A 27,811-nucleotide genomic window follows, 5' to 3' on the forward strand; every position below is an offset into this window, starting at 1 on the left:
AAAGTCAATGGGCTAAAGTCTTGTATAGGATAAAGCGGTTCTGGAAGTTAAACAGAAAAGTCTTCGCCAAAGTTCTCAGAAGTAGTTTGTAAAAGAAAGATTCATATGTTGGGTCACAAGCTGACTAGGCCTGCAAGTTGCCAAAGTTTCAAGCACTTTCGCAGTGAGAGGCAAGTTTTCTCGGTCAGGTTTTCACAGTACCTTACAATTAAGAAAAAGATGCAGCTGAAGACGTCTTTCCTGGCAGTTCCTGCAGCTCTCGCTATTCCTGAGCCTCAGTCGTCAGGACAAGAGGGAGGACGTCGAGGGACTCATGCACTGCACTGGCAATGGCAAATCTTCAATTCCGGTAGCTGTAGTCAAGCACACAAACTGGTGTCCTCCTCTCTGGCTATTGGGTTTCCTGCAGCACTCTGAGGAAAATACAACCAGCTCAGAGAATGGCATCCAGGTGGCTTACGGGTTGATTGGTCCCACCAACTCAACGTGAGAAGTCGTCCTTGAAGGGCTTCTCTGTCGAGATGAACTTGGCGATTCCGACCTTCAGCAGGGCTTCACCAGGCAAACCAACAGTCTTCGGTTCTTTCGTTCCAGTGGTCGACTGCCTTCCAAGCCAAGAGACTTGCCTTTTAAACAGTTTCCTCCCATTCATTCCAGCCTAGCTGCCAGTCACAGCAGGGTGGCTGTCCTTGCCAGCCAGCCAGCCAGCTAGCCAGCATTTGGGTCTCCTAGGACACTAAGCACAGGGAGCTTCGAGCACCTCCCTCACTTCCTGCCCAGACACTCAGGCGCCAGAGGCGGTCTTCAGTCCTGAATCCCATCAATGGTGTAGGAGCAAAGGGACTAAACCTGGTTTGGCGCGCAGAGAAACTCTAGAAGGACCTTTCCAAAAAGAAATGCTGAAAAAAGAAGACCGGGACCTGTTCAAACAAAGGGGGCTCAGATGCCATCTTCAAAAACATGGCGTCCCGCGATTTAACGCTACCGGTGTTCGCGGTCGGGAAAAATCATGGTAGTTTGTTGTAACACCACTGCCACCAGCCATTTAGAGAGGAAAGGGTAGCATTTGACTGCTACATGAGTTTCTAGATATAGTGGATACCAATTAACCCCTCCAGCACTATTGTAAGATAGTGTGTGCTGGGTCTAGGAATTTGGAAAGACTAGTAAAGTCAATTTCACTTACTTTCTCTGGGAAACAGTAGTTTATCCCAGAGAAGGTATTTAAACCTTGGGACAGCCTAAAAGGCTTCCCTGCGTCACTGCACTGAGGGTGCTGTGTGACACAAATGAATAGAGGATGCCTATGGAGTGGTCTTAAACTCCACAATCAAACATAAGAGTAAAACACACATCAAAATACATCAGAGTGGGAAAAAAGGCTCACACTCTCTCCAGGTAAAAAAAATCAAGTCCTCAAAATCCTGGGGGTCTCTAAGGTGAAGGACATTAGCACATTTATGAGAATTCTCCCGAACACACAGTACCTTAGCGTAGAAGAAATTAACATAGCTGGATTCTCCTCTGTGCAGCAACGACAGACCCGGTCTCCCGATTCCTCGGTCTAGTGACAGAAGGAAGGATGCTGAATAGGCCATCTCAACAGCAGTCTCGAGAGAGGACCCTTGGCACGGATGTCTTTGGTCTCAGTCGATCTGCGGTTTTGGCACCTGTTTCTCAGCACCAACAAAGTACGCTATTCGCCCCAGTAGATATTCTTCGATTCTGACGTCCTGCACTCTGATTCGGCCTTGCAAAGACATTTCTCTGCAAATGGGTGGGAGGTCGCCTGGTATTCGTGGTCTGCAGCTCTGGAGAGGCACAGCACCTCGGTAGATGGCTTAATTTGTAGTTCGTCTCAGGGCTGGTTGGTCCCACACCAGCCAATGGGAAGGAGTCCTCTTGGGAGCACCTTGGTCTATTAGAAAACGGGGTTGGGCCATCAGAGGTCACTTCACAGTGATTGGAAGGGTCTGCAGGTGTCACTGGGTGTCTTCAGCTTTGGTTCTTCTGTTTCAGTGGGCGACTTGCCTTTCACCTCAGGAACCTCACCTTTTCTTCTGTTTCCCACTCACACACATTTTACAGAAAGGGGCGGGTTGCTGTCCAATCGTGACAGCCAGGCCCAGTGGGACCTGGTTCCATTCAGGCACTCTGGCAGACGAAAGGCAAGGGAGCGAAAAACTCTCTCTACTTCCTGCCCAGACACACTGGTGCCTAGGCGGGGACACCCAAGGGATCCCTCCACAGGCAAAACACAGACCTCCCTTGCAGAATGGTAGAAGGGCTAGCAAAGAACAACCACGATAGAAATGGCAGAAAAATAAAGAAGCCACCATGTTCGAACATAGGTGACCCTATTGCGCACAACCGAGACGGAATAGTCTCCGGTACAAAATAGCGCAATAGTTGGCAGAACACGTCCACTGCCACCAGCCATAACTATAGGGTTGTCTATGTGACTAAAAGGTCGCAGAAGCAGAGAGAAGGGGGATACTAGGTATCCCTTTAGCACTCCACATAAGGTGGTAGGTGATACACGCTCATAGTGTAAAGTTTTAGGAAGGATACAAACTATCCCTCTATCCTTAAGAACTGTAGTTGGCAAGAATAAGGAAATAATCTCAGAGTACCCAAAGGGTTCCCAGCAACACTGCACATTAGGTGCTGTGTGCCGCAAATGTTAAACACAGATGCCTTTAAAGAGATTGAGGAACGCAGACTCCATAGAAAAGTTAAAACAAATAAGAATGAGGGGCTCCCCTCATTCAGGATACAAAGAAAAAGATCCAGAAGTCCAGCAAAAGTGCTGGGGTTCTCACTAGGAGAGGGGATTAAGCATAACAATTATAAATCTACCAAACACCGAAGTCTCCCTCTGACAATGAGGTTGATGTGATGGCCACCATGGTATTGCATTTTACTTAATCAAAATATTTTAGAGTAGAACTGTTCATAGTTTTTGTTTTATCTATAAAAAAAAAGATGCCAATTTTGAACCCAACCAATCGATGCAGTTCTCTCAAGGTTGCCACCTGCATAGCAGAGAGCCACCTGGAGCAAATAGTTATTGTGTCTTCATGTCGTATGGCCGATGGACATTTCAGCAAGTTCCTTGGCATCCTTTTCCAGGAGAAATAGTACTAAGCTCTCTCACACACAGGCTAGCAAACATCCATACAGTCAGGCGCACAGTAAAGCTTCATGCCATGGTCTTCGGTCTAAATGTCTCTGCTGTGTACAGACAACTTGTACAAGCTTTCATTCCCAGGCCAGAAGAGGCAGAGAGGGCTGGACGCAGGCAACAAGAGCAATCACGTAGTGCAGCTAAATTGATTCTTATGAGCTGGAAAAATGATTTAAGGTTTATAGAAGAATGAGTGTAAGGCAGAAAGATGACTGACCGGGGGGAATTTTCACTCCCTGTAAGGCCCAACTCTTCAAGAAAACACACATTTTAGATCAGGTTACCCATCGCTAACAGAAATTGCTCAGTGCCTCAATTTCCATCACACCTCTTACCATTTCATCTAATCAACATACACTGACTTGGATGCCTTCTTACAGTCCACCTGCCATTTTCAACCATCAGTGTTTATGTGTTGCTTACCTGCATATCCCTGTTTGCAAACACACTGATAATCGTTGGAGAGCTGGATACAGTCCAGCATATTCTGAGGGTGGCAGGGGTTTGAAAGACACTCATTGATGTCCCCCTCACACCGATCTCCAGTGAATCCAGGTGGGCAATTACAGCGGTAACCTCCAACTTTATCCACACAGGTGCCATTGTTGAGGCATTTTGGTATCCGGCTACTAGGGGCACAGTCATCTTCATTAATTTCACAGAGGACACCTGCAGGAAGAGGAAAAACTACTTAATCATACATAACCAGATTTCTCGGAGACCTGTGACCTCGTGCAGTAATGGAAATGGGATACAATATGAATTGAAATGCACAACCAAATAAAACACCATCATAAAGCGCAGACAATGCAGTTTTATTTATTGCTGCACACAAATTGGTGCAACCGAGAATCGGCCATGTGCGCCTATATGAATACATTTGAAAAATTGTTGGTTTGGTTCCTCCATTAAATTGGACATCAAACACATTTTTGCAGCTTGTGGGAGCACATTCACTTTGTCCTTAGGTTGATTGTTTTCTATGTAAAGTGCGTACTATATTGTGATCGTAAAAAAGTGTTAGAGTTTGGAAAGATTTTTCTTTGTACAACCTTTCCTCCATGGTCATCAATGGAACTCCCAGCTAATTGCTATGGCGTGAACCATGTACTGACTTTTCAGAGGTAAATAAAGTCTTTCCGATTTACTTTGCTCGTGCAAAATACCTATTTTGTGAGCAAGGCTCATCCCATAAGCTACCAGTGCAGGCGGAGACTTCACTATTTGCGATTCCTGCATTGTTTTAACGCAGCACATCACCTTACAGCAGCGGTATTCAAAGTTTATGATCCCTGAAACTCTGCAAAAGGGACTTTGACTAGGGAAAGATTTGATGAGTGCATGGAGAAGGTGTCAATTTCTTTCTCAGATTCCCTAAAAGGTCTCTTCCCTAGGCGTTTTAAGTCACCAAGACCAGTTTTTCACACTACCTCTTTCTGTACCTAAGGAGAGCGACCGATACTGCTGGCGATATATTTCACGCTGGTCAATAAGATCAAGTTGAGGACATACATTAGGTTCCCGAATAGGGAGACTAATCCCAGGATCCTGCTTTCCAGCACCAAACACATGGCTCGATGTCGCCGATGACCAAGGGCCTTTGCCTACTACCCCAACTTGTGAGGCAGAGCATGATGACATTTTTGCATACGCAACACCCGTTGTGCAGCCTTGTGACTCTTCCCCCATTTGTGACCAGCTGCTATTTAATATTATCTAAAAAGCATCAGAACATTTTAAGATGCAGTCAGCAGACAGTGCCTGACTGACGGTGTCGAAGATATCCTTAAAGAATAAAAAGCCAGCGAGTCAATTGATTCCTCCCCTTAATTTTAGAAGAAGTGGGTCACCCCTTCTCTGCTCACGCCGTCCGAGACTCCAGCAGTCAACCCCCATGGGTTGAGAACAACAAGTTACTTACCCCTGGTAACGTTCTTTCGACTGGATGTTCCTCTCACGTATTCCTCATCTTTGATATCTCCAATATCCAGCTTAAGCTGATCCAGAAAAGTATTTCAGCAGAGGGTGCTGTCCGTCGATGTGGTTCACTCGATGTCCCTCGAGGGCCTCTGTCTCGAGGATGTCATCATCGAAGGTATATATAACATGCGTAGCGCCCGTTGGGTCAGTTGTGTTTTTTCGTTTCATTCTAACAGTATAAGTGTTAGGCAAGATTGTATGTAGTAACCCTGTGGGAGACTCCAACAGCATTGTCCTCTTGGCAATAGGTAACCCAACCTTTGGTATAGGTCTTTACTACACAAGTTGGTAGAGTGACTGAGCAGCCAGTCATATCTCAAGAGGGGTCAATGTGACCAGTAGAGGTGCAACCGAGGTTCACAGTGACAGGTACTCAAATAACACCTTATTAAAATAATGATTTATTAATTTAACAGTCAGTTTTAAAATAATCCTTCTTTAGAAAGGGCAATATTAAAAAATAAAAGTGTCAAGTGCATTCGCTGACACTGCACAAGTTAGAGGTAGCTGTGCCGTGCTGGATTAGATTGTTGTACTATACTTGAGCAAACAATGGGGTTTAGAGAGGCACAGCTACACCCTACTGATGAGGTTCAACCAGACCGAAACACGTGTCTGGGGTTGCTGTTGGTACTCTTGTTCAGAGGAGAATTGCCTAGCATTTCGGTGCTGGACTGCCCCAGGGCAGGACAAAGACTGATAGGTTTAGGATATTTCTCCTCTGTGAAAGATAGCGAGCTAAAGACTTTGGGTAAGGCTCTTGTAACCAGGACTCATGTCTGGCAGAGAGTCTCCCAGGACCCCCCTTGTTATTTGTACCATACTTCAGTACTGCTCAGCTCCCTGTAACGTTATGCATGCATCAGCGACTTGCCATTCAAAAAACGTAAAGTTTTTATAACTAAACTATTCGATGAAAGGGTTGCGATGTATAAACACTTTCCACTTTACGTATGACAATTCATTGAAATATCTTTCTCTAAAAATAATTCGCTGTAACATCACCTTGATGTACATCTTTCGATGGAAAGACATGTAACCTGTCAGAAGAGTCTGCAGGGAGTCAGGACAGCCAATGTCAATGGAACAAAGTCTAGGGGAGTTGAGGCACTTCTTGTAGATAGCACAAAAGTCTTGCACAATTTTATATAGAGTTTGTAGGAAAGAATCACTGTTGGGCTACAAGCTGGGAGACTTGTGAAGGGCAAAGATGCAAGCAATTCTGCAAAAAGGCAGCTAATGCAAGTCTCCAGTGAGAGCAAGCAAGCTACACACAGCAAGAGGCAAGTACCCCTAGTTAAACAGTGCCTTAGGTCTGAAGAAAAGGGTCCAGCTGGCTTCCGTTTCTGTTGCAGTCCTGCAGATCCTGTGTTCCTGGGCCTCAGTCTTGGGGACACTGCACTGTGGTTTGAAGGTCAGCGGCAGCAATGGGCTTAATCCAGATCAGCGGCACTTCACAGTTTCAGCTTCCGGCAAATGGTACCACCGTGGTTCTTGGACACCTTGTGGGCGCCCCTTGCATCAGGGGTCCAGCACTGGAGGTGGCTCAGGCTTGGGTCACCCTGCTTCCTGAGGGTTCTCAGGATCTTCCTGGAGCTCGGTCCAGTTTAAAGACTATGCACTCGTTCCGGGTGTTTCTGTCCCCCAGCACTAGGTTCCAGCAGCAGCAAAGAAGTACACCAAGTAGGGAGAGGGTTTCCAGTCAAGTTCGTTTTGGGGTCAATTGGTCCCACCAACCCAAGCGAAGAAGTTGTCAGTTCCCAGCTTCTCTAGTCGATACAGAAATTGGAGCTTGGGCACTGCAGCAGCGCTTCACCAGCCAAACCAACGGTCCATAAGGGTGCAGCAAGCTTCTCTTCCAGTTTCTTCTTTAGTTCCTTCGTCCAGTGGTTGACTGCCTTCCTTGCAAAAGACCTCACCGTTATGCCGGTTTCTCCCATTCATTCACAGCCTAGCTGTCACTTACACAACAGGGTGGCTGTCATCCAAGGACAGCCATCCAATCACCTTTGGTGCATTCCTGTAACCAAGGAGACTACAAACAGGGAGTTGGACACCTCCCTCGCTTCCTGCCCTGCCAGACACGCTGGTGCCAGAGGTGGGCTTCACCCGTGAATCCCGCCAAAGACAAAATGAACAAAGGGACCAAACCTGATTTAGCGTGCACAGTAAACCCCAAGAAAGACCACACAATTAAGAAATGGTGACATAGAACACCGGGCCATTTTGACAAAAATGCCATTTTGACAAAAATGGGCACCCATGGGTGCAATACTGCAGCTGAGGATTCAGCCAGTGGTAAAATCGCATAATGGTAGGAAAATTAAACCACTGCCACCAGCCATTGCCTGTAGTGTGAGTAACATACAAATGTTATAGGAGAAAGTAGACAAAGGGGATACTATGTAACCCCCCTGCACGCCACATAAGATGGTGTGCGTTACGTCTACAGAGAAAAAGTTAAGTAAAGTCAATTTCACTTTATTACTCTTGGAAACAGTTTATCCAAGAGAACGTATTTAAACCTTAAGAGAAATCCAAAGGGCTTCTCTGTGACACTGCACGGAGGGTCATGTATGTCCCAGTACAAAAGGTGATGCCTATGGAGTTTGTCAGATTCCAAAACCAAAAGAAACAGAGGCCAAATCAGTTAAAAATACATGAGAGAGTGAGAAAAAGGTCACTCACTCCAGGATAAAAGCCAAAAGTCCAGCAAAAGAGCCGAGGGTCGCTAAGGCAGAAGGGAACAAGCACAGAAATGAGAATTCTCCCCAACAAGAACTACCAGCATTACACTGGTTTAGACATACTAAGGAGCATAAAACTGCAACATGGAAATTCGACTGCGGGGTAGGCTGGGAGGGGTGATGAGGAATACGTGGGAGAACCATCCAGTTGAAAGAACGTTACCAGGGGTAAGTAACTTGTTCAAATGCATTGTGTCTTCCCACGTATTCCTCATCTTTGATAGACTCCCAAAGCAGTATTAGTTTGGCAGATGGAGTATGAATTTGTCATCACGGGTTGTTGTGAACTGATTGAAGGACTGCCTTCCCAAAGCTTCCATCCTGACTGAAGGTGAAATCAAGGCAGTAATGCTTCGTAAAAGTGAATTGTAGACCAACTGGCTGCATCACAAATGTTTTTATTGGAACACCTCTTTGCAGCGCAGAGGTAGTAGTCATGCCTCTAGTGGAATGGGCTCTCAAGCTATCTGGGGGATCTTTCCCAGCCAGCCTATAGCATTCAGTAATAGCCAAAATAATCCATCTTGACAATGTTTGCTTAGTTACAGCCTGTCCTAGTCTATGACCCGTGTATCCTATAAGCAGTTGGTCATCTAAACAAAACTTTGACATACTTGAAATGTAGAAAATCAGAGCCATTCAGGGGTGAAGTCTGGAACGAGTGCATCGTCTATAAACTGGACCCGAACTCCAGGAAGAAGTACGACCCAAGCCTGAGCCACAGAGTGTTGGACCCCAGAAGCAAGGGGAGTGTCCAAGAACCGCAGTGGTGCTATTAACCGGTAGCTGAAACCGCAAAGTGCTGCTGATTTGGAAAGAGCCCATTGCCGCTGCCACCCTTCAAGCTGCAGTGCAGGAGTCCTCCAGACGTCCTCCCTCTTATCTCCACGACTGAGGCCCCTGGACTGCCCTGAGTCTGACCAGCTCAGAGTTTGGGCTGCCGTTCTGCAGATGTCACCTTTTCGAGTTGAGGCCTGGAATTTGGGGGGGGGGGATCCTCAGCTTGTCCTACAAGACTCACTTATGTGAATTTTCATGGTCCTAACATCAAGGACACCCGAGACAGGAGGCAGAGTCTGACCGCGTCGAGAAGTCCTCCGGTGTCGCCGTCGTCCGAAACTGCATACCTGCGTCCATGTCCCGTCTCCAGTCCAGTGAAGGGCCTTGCATTGAGTTCTTTTATATTTCCCAACTTGAAGCTCTTGCACCAGTTTGTCATTGACCGGAGAAGTGCTTGAACCTGCAACCGCTGGGGCAGGGGTGGGGGGGTGAGTTGCAACGATACTTACTTGAACCCGTAACTCCATTTTAAAGGTTTTGTAACTTTTAGAAACTTTATAGTTTGGCTTCGCCATTGCTTCTTTGCGCAAGGACTCCGAAGGTTGGGGACACGTTTGTTAGAACAACTTGTCCCCCAACACTCAGAAGTGTTCATTGGAACCCAGAGACCCTACCTTAATTTTTTCCAGCTTCACAAAGCTGTATGGAACTTGGGTGAACTTTTGGGCACAAGCCCCAGTCATTTTAGGGATGCACTTCTGAAGCTAGTATTGTATCTCTGTGGACCTGTAGTGCTTATACTAATACTCACCTTCCTTTACAGGGGTTTTATATGCATTTTGCCCTACTCCAATGATTGTATATATGCATCTATTAGTGTTATGTGATATTACCGGTTAGTTGTAATTCTTCTCAGTGTTCGGTCGAAATAAATAACTATTTTTATAACCGAATGTCTAAGTGTAATCCCTGACTACACTGCGTGTACTCATTGGGGACCCATTACAAGCTCACCACGTCTTGAGACTTAGCCTAGACCACTCGTCTTGCTACATTGAACTGGTTTGGCTACAGATCCCATCATTGTCCCCATTACAATACAAGGTTGGCCTTCCATCCATCTGTCCACCAGGCTAGAATATAGAACATGTGTCCTCTCATATGCTATTTGCAAAGCAGATACCTGGAGTTCTATTCATATCTTTATACATTACTGCGCAGATACACATTTTAAGACCGATTCTCAGGTGGGTCAGGCGGTGTTAAAACATCTTCACTGCTGTTCCTTCTCACATCCCACCATCTCCTGGTACTGCTTGCTAGTCTATGCGCAGCATGTGATTCTAAGCAGATTCACAATCTTATTTCTGGTGCTTGCATCTGCTTAGATTCACATGTGCCCACCCTCTTGGGAGTTGAAGGGACAGACATCTTACACCTTCCTATCCTGTATTCACACACGCAACTGGGGAGAGGGGGGGTTGATGCATAAGGGTTCATGGGTACACTACACGTCACAGTAGGGATGGTGTTACAGACACGCCCAGGTCGACGTCCCTTTTTGAACTTTGAAAACACAATGCAAAACCCTGCGATTGCCACTAGATGTCAGACTACATGCACAACATGTCAATCTAAGCAGATGCAAGCACCAGAAATGTTATAGGTATTTGTACATCGCACCGTCACCAGCGGAATTGGTCCCCAGGCGCTCTGGCGGATTTGAAAACGAGAAGGTGGAATGGGTTAGTAAGGTGAAGAGGGAGTAGGATCGCGAGAGGAGTGATGTACTGTTGGCAGCTTCATCTCCAAAGACACCGGGTGCTGAGCTTTGGTGAGAGTATTGGATCGGTGTCAGTCCACGTGTGCTGTTGGTGCGGCTTGTGTGGTGAAGTGCGTGCAGCTTGTTGTGCGAGAGATGGTTGTGTGAGTTTTTTGAGTGAGATAGGTATGCAGAGAGTTTGAGCTTATGTTGGTTAGTGGGTTATATGACATTTAAAATGTGTAGTACTTGCTGACCTAGATAATTCATCTAAGTGTGGCACTCGCTAACCTTCACAATGTTATCTAGATACGGCGCAGGCTAATGTTCTGAATTCTAAGTGTGGGACATGCTAACATCTCAATTCCTTTTAAGTGTTGAGCTTGATAAACTTCATAAATCCATCTATGTGTGGCACATGCTCACATTGACAATTTCATCTAAGTTTGGCATTGGCTAGCCTTCATACTTCCATCTAAGTAGCGCCTGCTGCCATTCACAATATTATCTAGATACGGCGCAGGCTAACGTTCTCAATTCTAAGTGTGGCACATGCTAACAGCCAAGTTCCATCTAGGTGTGGCATATGCCAACATTCACAATCCTATCTAGGTACGGCACAGGCTAAGTTTGAGGGTGTATGCAGAAGGGTGAAGTTGTTAGTGGATTGGTTAATTGGCATTGCTGTCCTTTCAACTAGGTCTAGCTGGGATGCTTGCTATCATTCTCTATTCCATCTAAATGTGGCACTTGTTAACATTTGCAGTTTCATCTAGGTATGGCACATGCCAACATCCACAATCCTGTCTGGATACGGCGCAAGCTAATGTTCTCAATTCTAATTGTGGCACATGCTAACATTTACATTCAAGTATGGCGCATACTAACATTCGTAATCCCATCTAGATGCGAGGCATGCTATAGTTAAGAATCCCATTTAAGTGCGGTGGATGCCAAAATTCACATTTCTATCAGAGTTCTATTAAGTGTGGTATATGCTAACTTTCCTAATTTCATCTAAGTGAGGTAGATGCCGGTATTCACAAGCCTATCTGGATGCGACGCGGGCCATCATCCACAGTACCCTCCAGGTGTGACACTTGTTAACATTGACTAGTAAGTGCAACATTTCCAATACCGGCATCAATAAATTCAGGCTGGTGTATGCATGGTCTAGGTCTATGGCAATCTATGTTATGGAAAGTTAAGGTAGAGTGGTGGTTGCTTTCTGGTGTAGAGTAATTGATCTACACCCCATCCATGCCACACTTAGTTTTTGTTGGAATTACAAAAAGTAACCAATATATACAGGCTGGGTATTAGGCAGAATTCTCAAAAATTGCGCCAATTCCCCCTCTACATTAGAGACCCGCAGCAACTTTGCTGGATTTTGAAGACTTCATTTTACCTGGAGAGTGTGACCCTTTCTCACTCATGTATTTTGACATCTGTTTTACCTCTGTGGTTTCTTGGATAGGGAGTCTAACCAACTCCCTATGCATCATCTTTTACAATTGTGTCCCAAAGCAATTTCAGTGCAGTGAAACAGGGAAGTCTTTCAGATTTCCCAAGGTTTAAATAGCTTCACTGGGATCAACTACTGTTTCCCAGAACAGCAGAGTGAAATTGATTTCACTTAGCTCTGTATCTAGACCTAGCACACCCTATTTTACAATAGAGTGCTGGAGGGGTTACTTAGTATCCCCTAAGTCTAGTTTCTTATGTAACAATAAAACGTTACCCTTTCCTCTCAGAATGGCTGGTGGCAGTGGTTTTACAACTAACTACCATGATTTTTCCCGACCGCAAACTATTCATAGCTCCAGTAACGTTAAATCGCAGGAGCCATGTTTTTCCTAGATGGCGCCCAGTCATCATTGCTAAAATGGTTCCTGGTCTTTTTTTGCCATGTCTTTGTGGAATGGTCCTTCTAGAGTTTTTTTCTGCACGCCAAACCAGGTTTGGTCTCTTTGTTCATTCACCTTTGGCGGGCTTTAGGAGTGAAACCCGCCTCTGGCGCCAGTGTCTGGGGTAGGCAAGAAGTGTGGGAGGTGACCGAAATACCCTGTGCTTAGCCTCCTAGGAGACCCAAATGCACTCTGGGATGATTGGCTGGCTGACTGTCCGGCAAGTACAGCCTCCCTGCTGGGTGAGTGGCAGCTAGACTGGAATGAATGGGAGAGAACTGAATAAAAAGGCGAGTCTCTTGGCTTGGAAGGCAGAGTTGAACCGAATAAGAGCTTGAAGAGGACGGCCGCTGTAACTCCTGGACCGTTGGTTTGCCTGGTGAAGCCCTGCTGCAGGTCCGAATCGCCAAGTTTGCATCGACAGAAGCCCTGCAAAGGCTTTCCAGAAAGGATCCCATTAACCTCACTTCCTGCCCACCCCAGACACTCTGACGCCAGAGGCGGTCTTCAGTCCTGAAGCCCGCCAGAGGCATAGAAACAAAGGGACCAAACATAGTTTGGCACGCAGAGGCAAACACTAGAAGGACCTTTCCAAAAAGAAATGGCTTTAAAAACATGGCTCCCGTGATTTTTAGCTACTGCCGTTTGCGGTAGGGGAAAATCATGGTAGTTCATTGTAAAACCACTGATACCAGCCATTTCGATAGGAAAGGCTAGCATTTGACTGCAACATGAGTTTCTAGACCCAGGGGATAATAGGTAACCCCTCCAGCACTCTATTGTAAGATAGTTTGTGGGACTTGTAGAAAAACTTCCTAACAAATAGCGATTCTGCAGTGATTTTCGGTGGACAGAAAATAGAAATAAGGCACAGTGGGGTATGGTGGGAGGTGGCCTCTCAAAAGGTTCCGAGGGTATAGACATTAAACCAAACCTAAATAATAGGCTAACAATGTGGAGGTAAAAAAGGAATCCCAAAAAAAAAATACATGACTGAATCAGTGGTCACTCGCTTCAGTGCTGTTACACCAACTGTATTTTATACGAAGAAATACATCTGTCATGCCATCGCTGGTCTGAACTCGCATATCTAGGCCACCAAGCAGTTTTGCATCAAAATAAAATAACTTATCAAACATTAAAAATAAATGCAAGATAAAGGGAATGTATTCCAATTCCGCACATTACATGTCAGCCAATATATACTGCAAGAACAGAAAAACATTAAAATAAAGCACGGTCTTACATGGTTCTCTTCGCGGATTAGTTAAAATGTATAATTCAAAAACCATTGCCTTGATAATATTTGAGCCATGTAGAAAGTGGACAATTTACCAACTTACCCAGAGTTCCTGGTGGACAAGAACACATGTAGCGCCCAATCAAATCAACACAGGTGCCTCCGTTTTGGCAAGGATGGGAGTGGCATTCATCAATGTCATATTCACAGTTCTTTCCCTCAAATCCTGGTGGGCACTGTACATAAACAATCGTAGGAGTGCATTTTAATTTCCAAGCTCAGAACAACAATCTTTTTAAGCTATTAACAGGCACATTCAAAATGTTTTTAAAAAGGCTCTGCACCCAACCACGATATTTCGGTTGCCAGTTTGCGGGAATTCTTTTGTTGAGTAGAAAAATGTGCTGATCTAGGGGTGGGGTGATAGGAGAATATTTCTTTCATCGCCCCACCCATAGGCCCAGCAATTGTTTCTACTCCGCAAAAGAAGTACTCCCGCAAACTGCCAACTGACATTTTTCACGCTGACCAAGTACAAGGACAGTGACCTTGAAACAACTTTACACAGGGTTTCTGTACTGACTTACCTTTATTAAAAAACCCAATTGCATATTTCAAGCACATATTTCCCAAGTGCTTTGGCCACTGATCCACATTCACAGTACCAAATGAGCAATAATGGAGGTTAGGCATGTCTACTCGTGCTCCCCTTACTAGTCAAAGTTAGAACTGTTGCAAAAGGTGAACACCACCAGAAGACGGAGGGAACCGTGCAGCCTAGACGTTAAATCATAAAATTATAATTAAGATGGATTTTTAGAACCAGCCTCGATGAGGGTTCTGAGAGGCCACCTGTTCAGTAGAATTGATATTCTCCTCACCTGATGTGTGTCGCAGCACTTTTTGCTGGACTGTTTTTTTTTTAGGACTCTTGGGCGAGTCAGAATCTTTTTCCTCACTCACCAATTATTGTTTTGTACTCTGGGCACCCCTTTTTGGGCTTAGTTATGTGGTCTACTTTCCTCCACATTGTTCCATGGCATCGGTAATTGTCTAATGTAGCACGCAGCAATAATGTACAGTGCCACTGGAAGCTCCTTGAGCTTCCCATGTTGGTTTATTTTATTTCCTTGTAAGAACTACTTTTCCCAAGGATAGGAGGGTACTTTTTTATCCTACTTTTCCTGTAAACCCAGCAGCCCCCCATGCTCAATCAAAAACATAGCCACTTCACCATAGACAACACGAACATACCAGTCTCCACTACAGTAAGCAAGTGTGTCTACATTCACTCGACCTGCAATGTCACGTCAGGTCAACGCCATTGCCTCTGCCCACACTACCAAACTTATAAATGCCATAAACCCCTACCTCACTGCCCAGAATCGCCTCTCTATCACTCGCGCCACAATAGGAGCTAAACTGGACTACTGTAATGCTCTCCTTGCAGGCACCTCAGCAAAAAACCTCAAATTCCAAACTGTATAAAACAAGGCGCTCCGTGCAGCCCTCTGCATCCCCAAGAGAGACCACATCTCCCAGGCGAGACGCACACTGGCTCCCAGTAAAGGAAAGGATTAACTTAAAGGTCCACGCCCTTACGCACAAATGCATCAATCTCACTGCCCCACCCCACCTATCAGAAACCATATCAGAAGACACCTCAATACGCCCAAAAAGAAGTCACCACACCAACCAACTCGGCGTTCCACCCATCAAAAGAGCAAAAGCCGGAGGCATTGGCTTTCCACACATAGCCCTAGAACTCTGGAATGCCCTACCCAACGCACAAAGAGGGGAACCCTCACTTTCCACATTCCGCAAATCCCTCAAAACGACTATTCAACTAGCTCATCTGCTCCCCCACACAGCATATAAGGTAATTATGTGGAATGCATTTCAGGAAACCGCCAATAAGTCATGTAACCTATGATCACCATGTAACCACAAAGCTTTCTTTATACTCTGTAACCAGCAAGTCTCTTTGTAACAGTGCCACGATGCCTATGGGCTGCTGCACGCTTTAAAAATGCTAATAAATAAATGTGGAGTGCGGAGGGGACACAATGTATCCCCTTTTCCACTTCTCCTGTAACTTCCAAATTACAGTGGAAAGTTATCTAACTGGCTAGTGGTAGCGGATATTTTTCTACCAACTTTTGTGAACTTGTGTTGTAGGCCGTCAGCAAAGCTGCAACAAGGAACACATGGTACACTATTCCCTTAAAACGGTGGCTGTACTCTTTTCTCACCATCGCTTGATTACTTGTCCTTTGTGAGGCCTTCTACCTAGCTGGGTGGGTGTGGTCTCAATGAGTCTTTTGCCTTTGGCGGGTCTCCCTTGGAAATCACCCCCCCCCCCTTGCTCCCAAGGCTGTGTGAGCCTGAAAGGCCAGGAAGTGGGGTGGGCAAGGATAGAAGCTCCCCTGGTCTTGTTCTCCAGTGAGCCTGCTAGGAACCAGTTTCAACTTGGGGGTGGGCTGTCCTTTTGGACCGACCACCTCGAGATTTGCATGAGAGGCTTGTGGTATGATTGGTGGGCTTAGCCAGTTCTTCAACATAAACGGAGAGGGTCTGTTGGGTAAGAATTGGGGCTTCCTCGGTCCTGCACTCTGGTGAGGGGACTCTGGATCGGGAAATCCTGTTTCTGGAGGGTCCTTAGGTTCCTGGAGCTTTTGCCCAAATTCGATCCGCAGCAGACGTTGCACTCTATTACGGTCCCTCGACCCCAGGCTTTGGGCTTCTGCCGCAAAGGAGAGGACGCCAAGTGGAGTTCATCCCGGAGTGAATTGGTCCCACTAACCCAAGGGGAGAAGTCGTTCCTGCGGAACTTCTATCGAGGTGAAAAAGGAGTTCAGCACAGCAGCAGGGCTTCACAAGACAAATGAAGGTCCAGGAGGTTGCAGCAGGCTTTGTTCACGGCATCTTCTTTGGATGTTTCTTCCAGTGGTCAACTCCGCTTGTAGTCCCAAAACACTCCTTAAGCAGGTTTCTCCCATTCGTGCACAGCCTAGGCAGTCAAGCACACAGCAGGGTTGCTGTCATTTCAGGACATCCGGCCAGCCAATCAGGACTAGTTTCGTTCAGGCACTCCTAGAGACAAATGACAGGAGAGTTTCGGGACCCTCCCTCGCACCCTGTTCTTCCAGACGCACTGGAGCCACGGGTGGGCTTCAGGGCTAAAGGCCGCAAAAGGCAAGAAACACATTCCTCAGTACAAAATACCCAAGGAACGGTTACAAGGAATTAGGTTTATAGTGAAAGGGTCGAATACATTGTTTTGAAATGCAATAGTTTAGAAACAATTTTTTAATGCATTTTGAAACAATGTATTCGAAACTTTGACTGGACATTTAGTTAAAGGCATTCTAAAATAAATTGTGAGGAGACCCTGCAACAGCCCAATTCATCCTCTACAAAAACAAATTGATGGGAAGCCTCATGTTCCAGCGCAATGCAAATGGATGGATTTCCGTGCACAGTATCTGGTGGTGCCGGACATAACTTCCCTGTTCACCATGATGCTGCCTTCAGGCCAATATTTAACCGGTTATGGACCTCAGAAATGCTTTCTTTAGCATTTCGATCTGCAAAACACAGGTCACCTATTGTTCGGGAGAATTCTCAGAAATGTGCTAATTCCCTTCTAACCTTAGATACCCCCAGCTCTTTATGGACTTTAGGATTTTTAATTTCTAACCTGGAGAAAGAGACCTTTTTCCCCACTCATGCATTTTTCTTTACTCTGAACACAGTTTATTTTGGTTTTGGAGTCAAACTCCAAAGGCATCATCTTTTTACATTGTGTCACAGCACCTTTAGTGCAGTGGCACAGGGAAGTCTTTCAGATGTCCCAAAGGTTTAAATACCTTATCTTGGTGCTGGAGGGGGTTATCTAGTATCCCCTTTGTCTATTTTCTCATGTAACATTTTTATGTTACCCTTTCTACGATTAATGGCTGGTGGCAGTGGTTTACTTTTTACTACCAATGTGTTTCTACCGCGGGCTGCAATTGCAGCTGCAGTGAAGCACCAATAGGTGCCCATTTTGTCAAAATGGCCAAAGTCGTCTTTTTTCGCCATTTCTTATTGGAAAAGTCCTTCTTGAGATCAACTCTTGAGGTTTGGTTCCTTTGTTCGTTTGGTCTTTGGCGGGTTTCACTTCCGAAGCCTGCCTCTGGCTCCAGCGTGTCTGTGAGGGAGGGGCCCGAAACGCCCTTCACTTAATCCCCTTGGTTACAGGAATGCACCCAAAGGTGAATGGCCAGCTGGCTGTCCTTTGAGGACAGCCACCCTGCTGTGCGAGTGACAGCTTGGCTGCGAATTAATGGTAGAAACCTGCATAAAAGGCGAGGTCTTTTGCTTGGAAGGCAGAGTCGACCACTGGACGAAGGAATCCGAAGAACTACTTGGAAGAGACGCCTGCCGCAACTCCTGGAGCATTGGTTTGCCCAGTGAAGCCCTGCTGCAGTGCTGAAGCTCCGAATTTGCCTCGACTAGAGAAGCCCTGCGAGTCACCACTTCTCCCCTTGGGTCGGTGGGACCAATCAACCCCAAAGCGAACTCGCCTGGACATGCTCTCTGAGCTGGGTGTACTTCGATTGCTGCAGGAACAGATTGCCAGGGAGAGGAACAGAGTGCATCGTTTTAAGTCGGACCAGAGCTCCAGGAAGATCCCCCAGACTCCCATGAAGCAGGACTGACCAAGCCTGAGCCACCTCAGAGTGCTGCACCCGAGATGCGAGGAAAGTCCATAAGGTAACAGAATCGCAGTGGTGCTATTCGTGAGAAGCTGAAACCGCAAAGTGGAGCGGATCTGAAGTTTGCCCATTGCTGCCGCCGACCTTGAAACCGTCGTGCAAGAGTACCCAGACGTCCTCCCTCTCGTCCCCAAGGCTGAGACCGAGGAATAACCAACCGGATCTGCCATACTACAACTGGAACAGAAGCCGACTGGAACCAATTTCTTCAGACCTAAGGTACTGTAAACTAAGGGATACTTACCTGTTGTTTAGCCTTGCTAGATCCCAGTTGAGACTTGTTTTGATTGCTTTTGCAGAGTTTTTTTGCAGCTTTGCCCCTCACGAGCCTCCCAGCTTGTTGCTCTCCAAAGACTTCTAAAACATTGTGCAAATCTTTCACCTACCTGCAAGAAGTGCTCCCGCTCACCTAGACTTTGCTCAACTAACATTGGCTGTCCTGGCTCCCTGAAAGACCCTTACCTCTGACTTTGTGCTTTAACTATCCCTCAACAAAAGTCACACATTAGATAACTTGTTTAGCTGGGAAAGGGTTAATTTACTTTGCACTGGAGGCTTCAAAAAGTACTTACCTGCTTAAGAATATTTGTTAACCATTGTTTTAATCCCTCCTCTTTTCCTTTTGACACTAACCTCATTATTGCTCTAAATGTGCCAGTGATATATCAATGTCCACAGTTTCCTAGTTATTTAAGTCACCTTAGGGTGTAGGAAGTGTGTGTGGCATCCCAAACTGGCTACTGATTTAAAGAAACTGTGTATATTTTTGTGTTACGTATATTTACGTACAACTGTTTAATAAATAATTGTTTAATCAAGAAACCTTGAAAGTGTTTATTTGAATACCTGTCACTGTAAATCTGTAATAACTGTACAGCTCACATTGACCCCTCTTGAGCAGGTTGGGTTAACTATTGCTAAGAGGACAAGGCTGGTGCAGTCTCCCACAGGGTACTGCATACAATCTTGCCCAATACCAATATTCAACCACTTTTGACATAAGCTGTCTATAAGATGAGTCTGCATGTTCCCCTGGTTCTGGATTTCCGGATTCAAGTTCAGGGTAGGTATCAACCCCACTTGCTGTTTGCAAGTTCTCATGTAGGTCTTGCATACTTTCCTCAGAGAGAAAGCTATCTGGTACATTGGGTGTACCATACTGCAAACCAAATGGGGCTTCATCATGGTTAGATTGCTCTTCCTCTTCAAATGTAGAAGAGACTTAAAGAACTTTCTTTGGGAGCGGAGCATATATTTACTCAGGTTTTGCACCCAGGGGCTTCGACGTCAAAGCAGTCGACATTTTCTTTATCAGCAGGAATTTTGAAGGGGCGCTTGGCTCTGACAGTTTAGCTGGCAAATATGGCGCAGCCGGCGTCAAAGACTTCAAAGCCGATGTAGATGTTGAGGGCTTAATAGGCGTCGAGGGACTAGAGGCGAAGGCACCGCCCAAAGGTGTTTATGGTGTCAACGACCTTGACTTCTCTCTAAGTCTCGAGTGATCCTTTGGTTTTTCAGATTGAGGCCTCGAGGGCTCTCGATGCGGATCAGGCCTTTTAACCAGCCTCGAGGGTGCGCAGGTTTTTCGGTCAATACCTCTCCTTTCCGACTTCTTTCGAAGGCTTGGTCGGAGCATGGCTTTGTTTGTCGAAAATCCTCAACATTTCCACCCTGAAGGCTTCGCATTCAGCCAGTGTTGATTTATTTTGTAGGGCATGAAACCCTTTCAGGGGCACCGTCAGATGAAGTCGACGAAAGGCTACCTTCGATGCCTCCTTCGAAGAGGAGTGGTAGGAAGCGCTCCTCGACCTAGAATGCTTGGCCTTTTTCCTCCGAGGAGAGTCGCCTCTTGACACATCGGTCTAAGGCCTAGCGGGCCGGGGCTTAGGTGATTTTTCCTACCTTAAGTTTCCCCTTCTGTTCCCTCAGGGCTTTTCCTGTCATGGATTGGCACTTTGAACAATCGGTGGTGTTGTGGTCCTCCCCGAGGCACCACAGACAATATTGGCATTTCTTAAAACCGGACCTCGCTGTTGTAGAAGATGACATCATTTGAGTGATTTAGTAACAATATGTCACAGATGAGGTGTGCCGAATTTCACATGAAACAAACGCTGTTTGTGGAAAAACTGAACTGAGGCCAAGGGGTGCTGCGCATGCTATAAATATCCTTCAATTACATCACCCTCGACGGAGGTCTTCGAGGGACATTGACGCAACGCCATCAACGCACAGCGACTTCTGCCGAATTTATTTTCCATAGCAGCTGAAGCTAGACATTACATGTCAAAGATGAGCAATACGTGGGAGGACACAATCCATTAAAAAAAAAAGGTCCCAATCACTCAGGAGTTAAATTTAAAAAGTCCTAAGTCCAGCAAAAGCGCTGGGGGTATCAAAGCTTAAAGGGAATTAGCTCAGAAATTAACATTCTCCCCAACACACTCCCTCTCCTATTCCAGACTACTGGTCTGCTATTCAGGCAAGGTGCACTGCTAACAATCTCTGCCTTAATGCCAGTAAAACTGCAATCCTTCTCAATGGGACCTCCGTCTCCCACACACGTCACCCTCCATGGGCCCCCTGTGCTCCTCTGCTCACCCTCGTGTGAGGCAAAACACCTTGCCGTCATCTTCGACTCCTCTCTCATCACATCGCCGACCTGGCCAAGAAGGCTCACCTTCAGCTGCACCGCCTCAGAGGCATTATCCCTTTCCTCACCTTCCCCCAGAAACTCAGTCTCCATAGCTCTGGTCCACTCCAGATTTGACTACTGCAACAGCCTCTTCCTCAATCTGCCTAACTCCTCCTTTCGCCCCCTTCAACTAATCCAGAACAGAGACTTTCCCTTGGCATCAAGCCCAGGGACCGCATCTCTCCAGCTCTAAAATCTATCCACTGGCTGCCAGTTGCTGCAAGGATCAAGACAGTCTGCATTATCCACAAGGTGTTATGGGTGCTGGGACCCCTCTACATCAAACTCGCTCCATAAATACCTCCCTTCTAAAGCCCTTTGGTCAGTGTTAGGGAGAACAAGTTACTTACCAACTGGTAACTTTCTTTCGACTGGATGTTGCTCCAACGCATTCCACATCGTTGACATGTAATGTCATGACATGTAACGCCTCCTGCGTCAGTTGCGTCGGGTCCATTTCCCTCGAGGGCCTCTGACGAGGACGATGTCACAGGATGTTATAAATAGGACGCACAGCGCCCGTAGCCTCAGTTTAAGTTTTTTCCCCCAGAATGTGTGACACCATTCTGATGCCTGCTGGACTGCACTTCGCCTTGCAGAAACGGAAGCTGCAATCGCATAGGAAATTCTCCTGAGGGGGAGGCTGGGAGGGCGATGTGGAATGCGTTGGAGGAACATCCAGTCAAAAGAACGTTACCAGTTGGTAAGTAACTTGTTCTTCGAATGGATCGCGTCCGCCAATGCATTCCACACCTTTGTCAGACTCCCAAAGCAGTACTAGTAAATGGAGGGAAAATAATTTAGAATACCCAATTAGATTGTGGAATAAAGAACCGCCTTCCATTTCCTGACCATCGATTGTATCCAGGGAATAATGTTTTACAGATGTATGGATTGAAGCCCAAGTAGCGGCATCACAAATATTCCTAATAGGAACACCCCACTGGAGGGCGGTGGAAGTAGCCACGCCCCTAGTGGAATGAGCTCTGACCCCTTCAGGAGGGTCAACCGGTAATACTCCGTAATGGTAAGGATAATCCACCTGAAAAAGGTCTGTTTGGTAACAGCCTGGCCCAATCGGTGTCCAGCATATCCTACAAAGAGTTGATCATCCACTCGGACCCTGGACATCCTAGAAATGTAAAAGCTAAGAGCTCTCCTAGGATCTAACCGATGGAGACGCCCTTCTTCCTTACCAGGATGAGGAGGAGGGTAGAAAGATGGAAGAACCACCTTTTGACTCAAATAATATTCAGAGACTACCTTAGGTAGAAAAGAAGGATGCACTCTCAGTACAAATATGTCCTTGTGAAACACAGTAAAGGGTAGCTTAGCTGAAAGTGCCTGCAATTCACTCTGCAAGCGGAAGTAACCGCAACCAAGAACAGAGTCTTGAAGGACAGTAATCTCAAAGGACAAGAGTGCAGAGGTTCAAACGGAGCGCCCATAAGAAATCTCAAAACCAAACTCAAATTCAAATCCCAAACCGGCACCTGGAAAGGGGACGGCAGGAATACATTAGCCAGTCCTTTAAGAAACTGAGAAATCAAAGGAATCTTAAAGTAAGAACATTCTTCAGACGAGCGCTTAAAGATAGACAGCGCTGCCAAGTAACCTTTAATAGTACCCACTTGAAGGCCCTCGTGGAACTTGCAGCACAGGGATTTTGTTGCAGGCCGCCTGGCCGAAAGCAACACCTCCATCATGTCATCTGGGAGGTCCCAATCCATATACCTCAACCTTTCAGATACCAAGCGTGAAGGTTGAGAGTCTTGACCTGTGGATCGAGAACCTGACACACCCCCCCCTCCTCCCTCGCAAGAGCAGATCCTCTCGGTGGGGAAGGGCAGATGGACATTTCCAGAAGGTCCGGGTACCACGCTCTCCTGGCCCAATCCAGAGCAATGAGGATCATGTGGGAACCAAACCTACGCAACACTTGAGGAATGACGGGGACTGGAGGAAACGCATACAGCAGTGGGAATGACCAATCCACCACAAACGAGTCTCCTAAGGCTCGGAGGAAATTCCCTTGAGCAGAATCTCTCGCACTTCCGGTTGACACTGGTGGCAAAGAGATCCACTTGCAGGGTTCCCCAAAGGGCAAAGATCTCCTGAAGGACTTCCTGAGCCAACTCCCACTCGTGAGAGACTGTGTTCTGCCTGCTCAGACCGTCCGCTGCCTCATTTTTCGTCGCACGCCAGATGAGCTGCCGAGATCGAAATTTCCTGCTGGTTGGCCCAGAACCAGAGCTGCATTGCCGCTCTGCACAACGGGAGTGACCCTGCCGCCCCCTTTTTTGTTGAGGTAATGCATGGCCACTGTGTTGTCCGTCATGATCAGGACACTCTTCCCCCGTAGCGAGGGCAGAAGAGCCTTCAGGGCAAGCCTGATGGCTCTCAGCTCTAACAAACTGATGTGGAGCCTGGACTCCGATGGAGACCAACGACCGCTGGCGGTCAAGTTGTTGGCATGAGCGCCCCATCCTGTGAGGGAAGCATCCGTCACTACAGTCACCTCTGGCCACTGTTGCCAAAACGGTCCCCCCTTCATCAGGTTTCCTTCGTTCACCCACCACAGAAGGTCCTGGGAGACAGAGCGTGGGATCTGAACAGGATCCGTCATCTTGCCAGAGAACTGCGAACACTGCATCTTGAGAACCCATTGCAGAGATCTCATATGGCACCAGAAAAATGCAGGAAGCCATGAGGCTGAGCAACGTTAAGAATTCGAAAGCCGGGAGACTCTGGGCATGTTGAAACTTGTCCATCTGCACAATGTGATGAGCCCTTACCTTAGGTAGCGAACACTTCCAAGGACGTATCCAGTACAGCCCCGATGTACTGGAGCTGTTTGGGAAGGCGTCAGGTGCGACTTCTTGAAATTCAGGGAGCAGCCCAGCCTGTGGAGGGTGCGGCAGGTGACACCGAGATGATCCAAAGGTAGCTTGGGAGAGCGCGCCCGGATCAGCCAGTCGTCCAGGTAGGGGTAGACGTGAATCCACCCTCGTCTGAGGTACGCTGCCACCATCACCATGAGCTTGGTGAAGAACCTCGGGGCAGAGGTCAATCTGAACGGCAGGACCTGAAAGTGCAAGTCGCCAGCCGCTAACCTCAGGTTCTTCCTGTGTGCGGGATGGATTGGCACATGGAAGTAAGCATCCTTGAGGTCCAGATACACCAACCAATCCTGAAGTTGAAGGGCCTGGAGGACTTGAGAGAGTAGCCATCTTGAACTTGTCCTTCCTGAGGAGTTGGTTCAACCAATGCAAGTCCATGATAGGTCTCAAATATTTCTTTGGGATCAAAAAATAAGGGGAATACCATCCCTTGTTCCTCTCTGCTACAGGCACCAGTTCTATAGTGCCTTTCTCTAGCAGGGACAAGATTTCATGCACAAGGAGCGGATCCGGAAGCTTCAAAGAGTTTCCCCTGGTGGATTGTCGTGAGCCCGTGAAGGAAGGGAAGACAGTAGCCGTAGGCTATGGTATCCAACACGCACGCATCTGAAGTGATGGCCCGCCATTCTTCGAGATGCTGAGACAGTCTGCCCCCAACCGGCGAACCATGGGACATGGCCTCATGCCTGTTTGGAAGCGGCTGCGGCAGCTGCCTGAGCGGCTCTGACACCACAATTTCCCCGTCCACCATGGGTACCTTTCCGCTTGCCCCTTTGACTGGCAGCCCCTCTCGTACTACCAAAGGAGGAGTAGTACCGAAAGGAACCTCCCCTCTACTGCTGTCCCCTAGGATGAAAAGGCTGAGGTTGAAGCACCGCGGCGCTCAAAGACTTTGCCGCAGCTTTTGAGGTCTGCAACCTCTCAATGCTCTCGTCAGTCTTGCTGCCAAATAAATGTGCGCCATCAAAGGCATGTTGTTTAGACGGGCCTGCACATCTGCAGCAAACCCAGACTTCCGCAATCACGCAAATCAAACCATCCCCTTCTTCCTTCTCGGGAATATGCTCAGCCACCAAGGAAACAATTCCACAGAGTGTGAAAACCTTGCCAAGGCACACGTGGTGTTGGCCGATTTCAAGGCCATGCTCCCAGCAGAAAATACCTTCCAGGCTCAACCGAAGTGCTTCCGATGTAGCCTTCCTTGGGGGATCCACGATGTCTGGGTACATCAAACGGCAAATTGAGAAATGGCTTTGATGTCGACACAGGTGCCAATGGCACAAGGGCTGATACGATGGCAAAGCGATGTCCGAATCGGACGGACACAGCGCTGAACGAGTCAACGCCAGCCCTGAGCCCTCAATAGGTCGCTATGGTCTCGCTGGAGACGAGTACCAAGACCTAGAGAAACGTCTCTTGCGACCTTTCAATTCCTTGTCTGTACGAGACCTCGACGGCTCCCGATGAGTCGCGTTGCAAACCTGAGCCCGAAGGCGTGCAAGCCACGGAACGAGACGGATCCTGGCCGTCTTCAGAAGGTGCGACCGGACCAGTGTCCTGCGATTGAAAAATCGCCAACATGGGGTTTCAAAACGCCACCCATTCCTCCGGAGTCGAGGACTTCGTAGGGCACAAAACCCTCCTCGAAGCACCATCCTCAGAGGAGGACGGGGAAGTCGACCGGTGACTGCGCTTCCTGGAGTGCCGGGACGAGGAAGACGAGTGGCAGGAACCACTCCGGGACTGAGATCCCCGGGAATCCTTCCGTCGCCGAGAGTCGCCCCTTGAGTCGTTGGTGGAAACCCCCTGTGATTTGGAAATCCGGGACTTAACAGGCTTAGAACCCCTACCTACCTGGAGCTTCCCCTCCCGCAAGGCCTTGCAGGAGGCAGGTCTTGAAGTCGGACCGCGGAGTCGGAGGGGTCGATGAGACATCTACAATGAAGAAAACACGAGGCGCGCAGAGTCTCACGAAGTTAACACATTCGCGTAAAAAATTGAACTGAGGATACAGGCACCATGCGTCCTATTTATAACATCCTATGACGTCGCCCTCGACAGAGGCCCTCTAGGGACATGGACCAGACGCCATCGAGGCAGGACACCCTCTGCCGAAAAAGTTTCCGAAGTGCACAGCTGTGGATATTACATGTCAAAGATGTAGAATGCTTTGGAGGACTCAATCCATTTGAATTCTCATTTCTGTGCCTTTATCCTTAGAGACCACCAGCTCTTTCGCTGGACTAACATTTTTATCCTGGTGTGAGTGAGACTTTATCACTCTCTCAAGTATATTTGATCCAATTTAGACTCTTTTTGTTTTTAGAGTTTGACAAACTCATAGGAATCTACTTTTGTATGGTGACAGCACCTTCAGTGCAGTGTCACAGAGAAGTCCTTTGGATTTCTCTTAAGGTTTAAACACCTTCTCTTGGGTGAACTAGTGTTCCCAAGAGTAGTAAAGTGAAATTAACTTTACTTACCTGTTTTTCTTATGTAGGCCCAGTACACACCATCCTCAACTGCAGTATTAAACCCATGGATGCCCATTTTGTCAAAATGGCCCCTTCTTTTTTTTGCCATTTCTTGCTTGCAAGTTCTTTCTTGGGTTTTACTCTGCACGCCAACCCAGGTTTAACCCTTATGTTCGTTTTGCCTTTGACGGGCTTCAGTGCTGAAACCCGCCTCTGGGTCCAGTGTGTCTGGCAGGGCGGGAAGCGAGGGAGGTGCCCGAAACGCCTTGTCCATAAGTCTCATTGGTTACCTGAATGCACTCATTGCAGATTGGCTGGCTGTCCTTGCAGGACAGCCACCCTGCTGTGTTTGAGTGACAGCTAGGCTGTGCATGAATGGGAGAAACCTGCAAAAAAGTCAAGGTTTCTTGGAATGAAGGCAGAGTCGACCGCTGGACGAAACATCTGACAAAGGCAACTGGATGAGAAGCTTGCTGCAGCCTCCTGGGCCGCTGAACTGCCCGGTGAAGCCCTGCTGCAGTGCTGAGGCTCTAACTCGGAATCGACTAGAGAAGCCCTGAAAGGACTACTTCTTCCCTTGGGTTGGTGGGACCAACTAAACAAGACTAACTTTGCTGGAGGACCTTCACCCAACTGGCTGTACTACTTTGCTGATGCTGGAATAGAGTGCAAGGGGTCGGGAAATCAGTCTAGTGCATCGACTTTAAGCCGGACCAGAGCTCCAAGAAGGTCCTGAGGACCCTCCTGAAGCTGGATGACCCAAGCCCGAGTCACATCACAAGAGTGCTAGACTACAGAAGCCCACCAAGTGTCCAAGATTCGCGGTGGCGCCATTTGCCGGTAGCTGAAACCACAGTGCCGCTGATTTGAAAAGAGCCTGTAGCCGCCGACGACCTTCGAACTACAGTGCACGAGTCCTCCAGACGTCCTCATCTTGTCCCCATGACTGAGGCCCAGGAACTAGACTGCAACCAGAACAGAAGCCAGCTGGATCCTCTTCAAACCTAAGGTACTGTTGCTGACAAAGGGGTACTTACCTCTCGTCTGTAGCTTGCATTATCTCACTCGAGACTTGCAGTAGCTTCTTTTTGCAGAGTTGATTTCAGCTCTGAACATTCACAAGCCTAACAGCTTGTGACAACAGTAATTCCTTACAAGCTCTCTAAAATACATTTGTGCTATCTGAAGAGGTGCCTCAGCTCCATAGACATTGTTCAAGTTGACTTTGGCTGTCCTGGCTCCCTGCAGACTCTTCTGACCCATTGATTTGGATTGTAAGTGGCCCTCATAGGTGGTGCACAAGTTTAACTTGTATTGCTGGGAAAGACCTAATCTATACTTGATTGGGAGATTGAAAAGTGCACACATGCTTTGAGTAC

At 47.3% G+C, this 27,811-nt stretch overlaps 1 protein-coding gene across 1 annotated transcript in view; it reads right to left on the reverse strand.

Annotated features, from left to right (window-relative positions):
• LOC138447652 (neurogenic locus notch homolog protein 3-like) overlaps positions 1-27,811 on the reverse strand; it is a 536,025-nt gene that overhangs the window by 96,137 nt on the left and 412,077 nt on the right. The window contains exons 22-23 of the mRNA XM_069603876.1: positions 13,707-13,839; positions 3,611-3,856 (exon numbers count right to left, since the gene is read on the reverse strand). Coding sequence (XP_069459977.1) covers positions 3,611-3,856; positions 13,707-13,839 — 379 coding nt within the window. The remainder of the gene's footprint in view (positions 1-3,610; positions 3,857-13,706; positions 13,840-27,811) is intronic.

The sequence above is a fragment of the Ambystoma mexicanum genome, chromosome 3q, assembly GCF_040938575.1.
Source record: "Ambystoma mexicanum isolate Mex_15411 chromosome 3q, UKY_AmexF1_1, whole genome shotgun sequence".
Lineage (NCBI taxonomy): Eukaryota > Metazoa > Chordata > Amphibia > Caudata > Ambystomatidae > Ambystoma > Ambystoma mexicanum.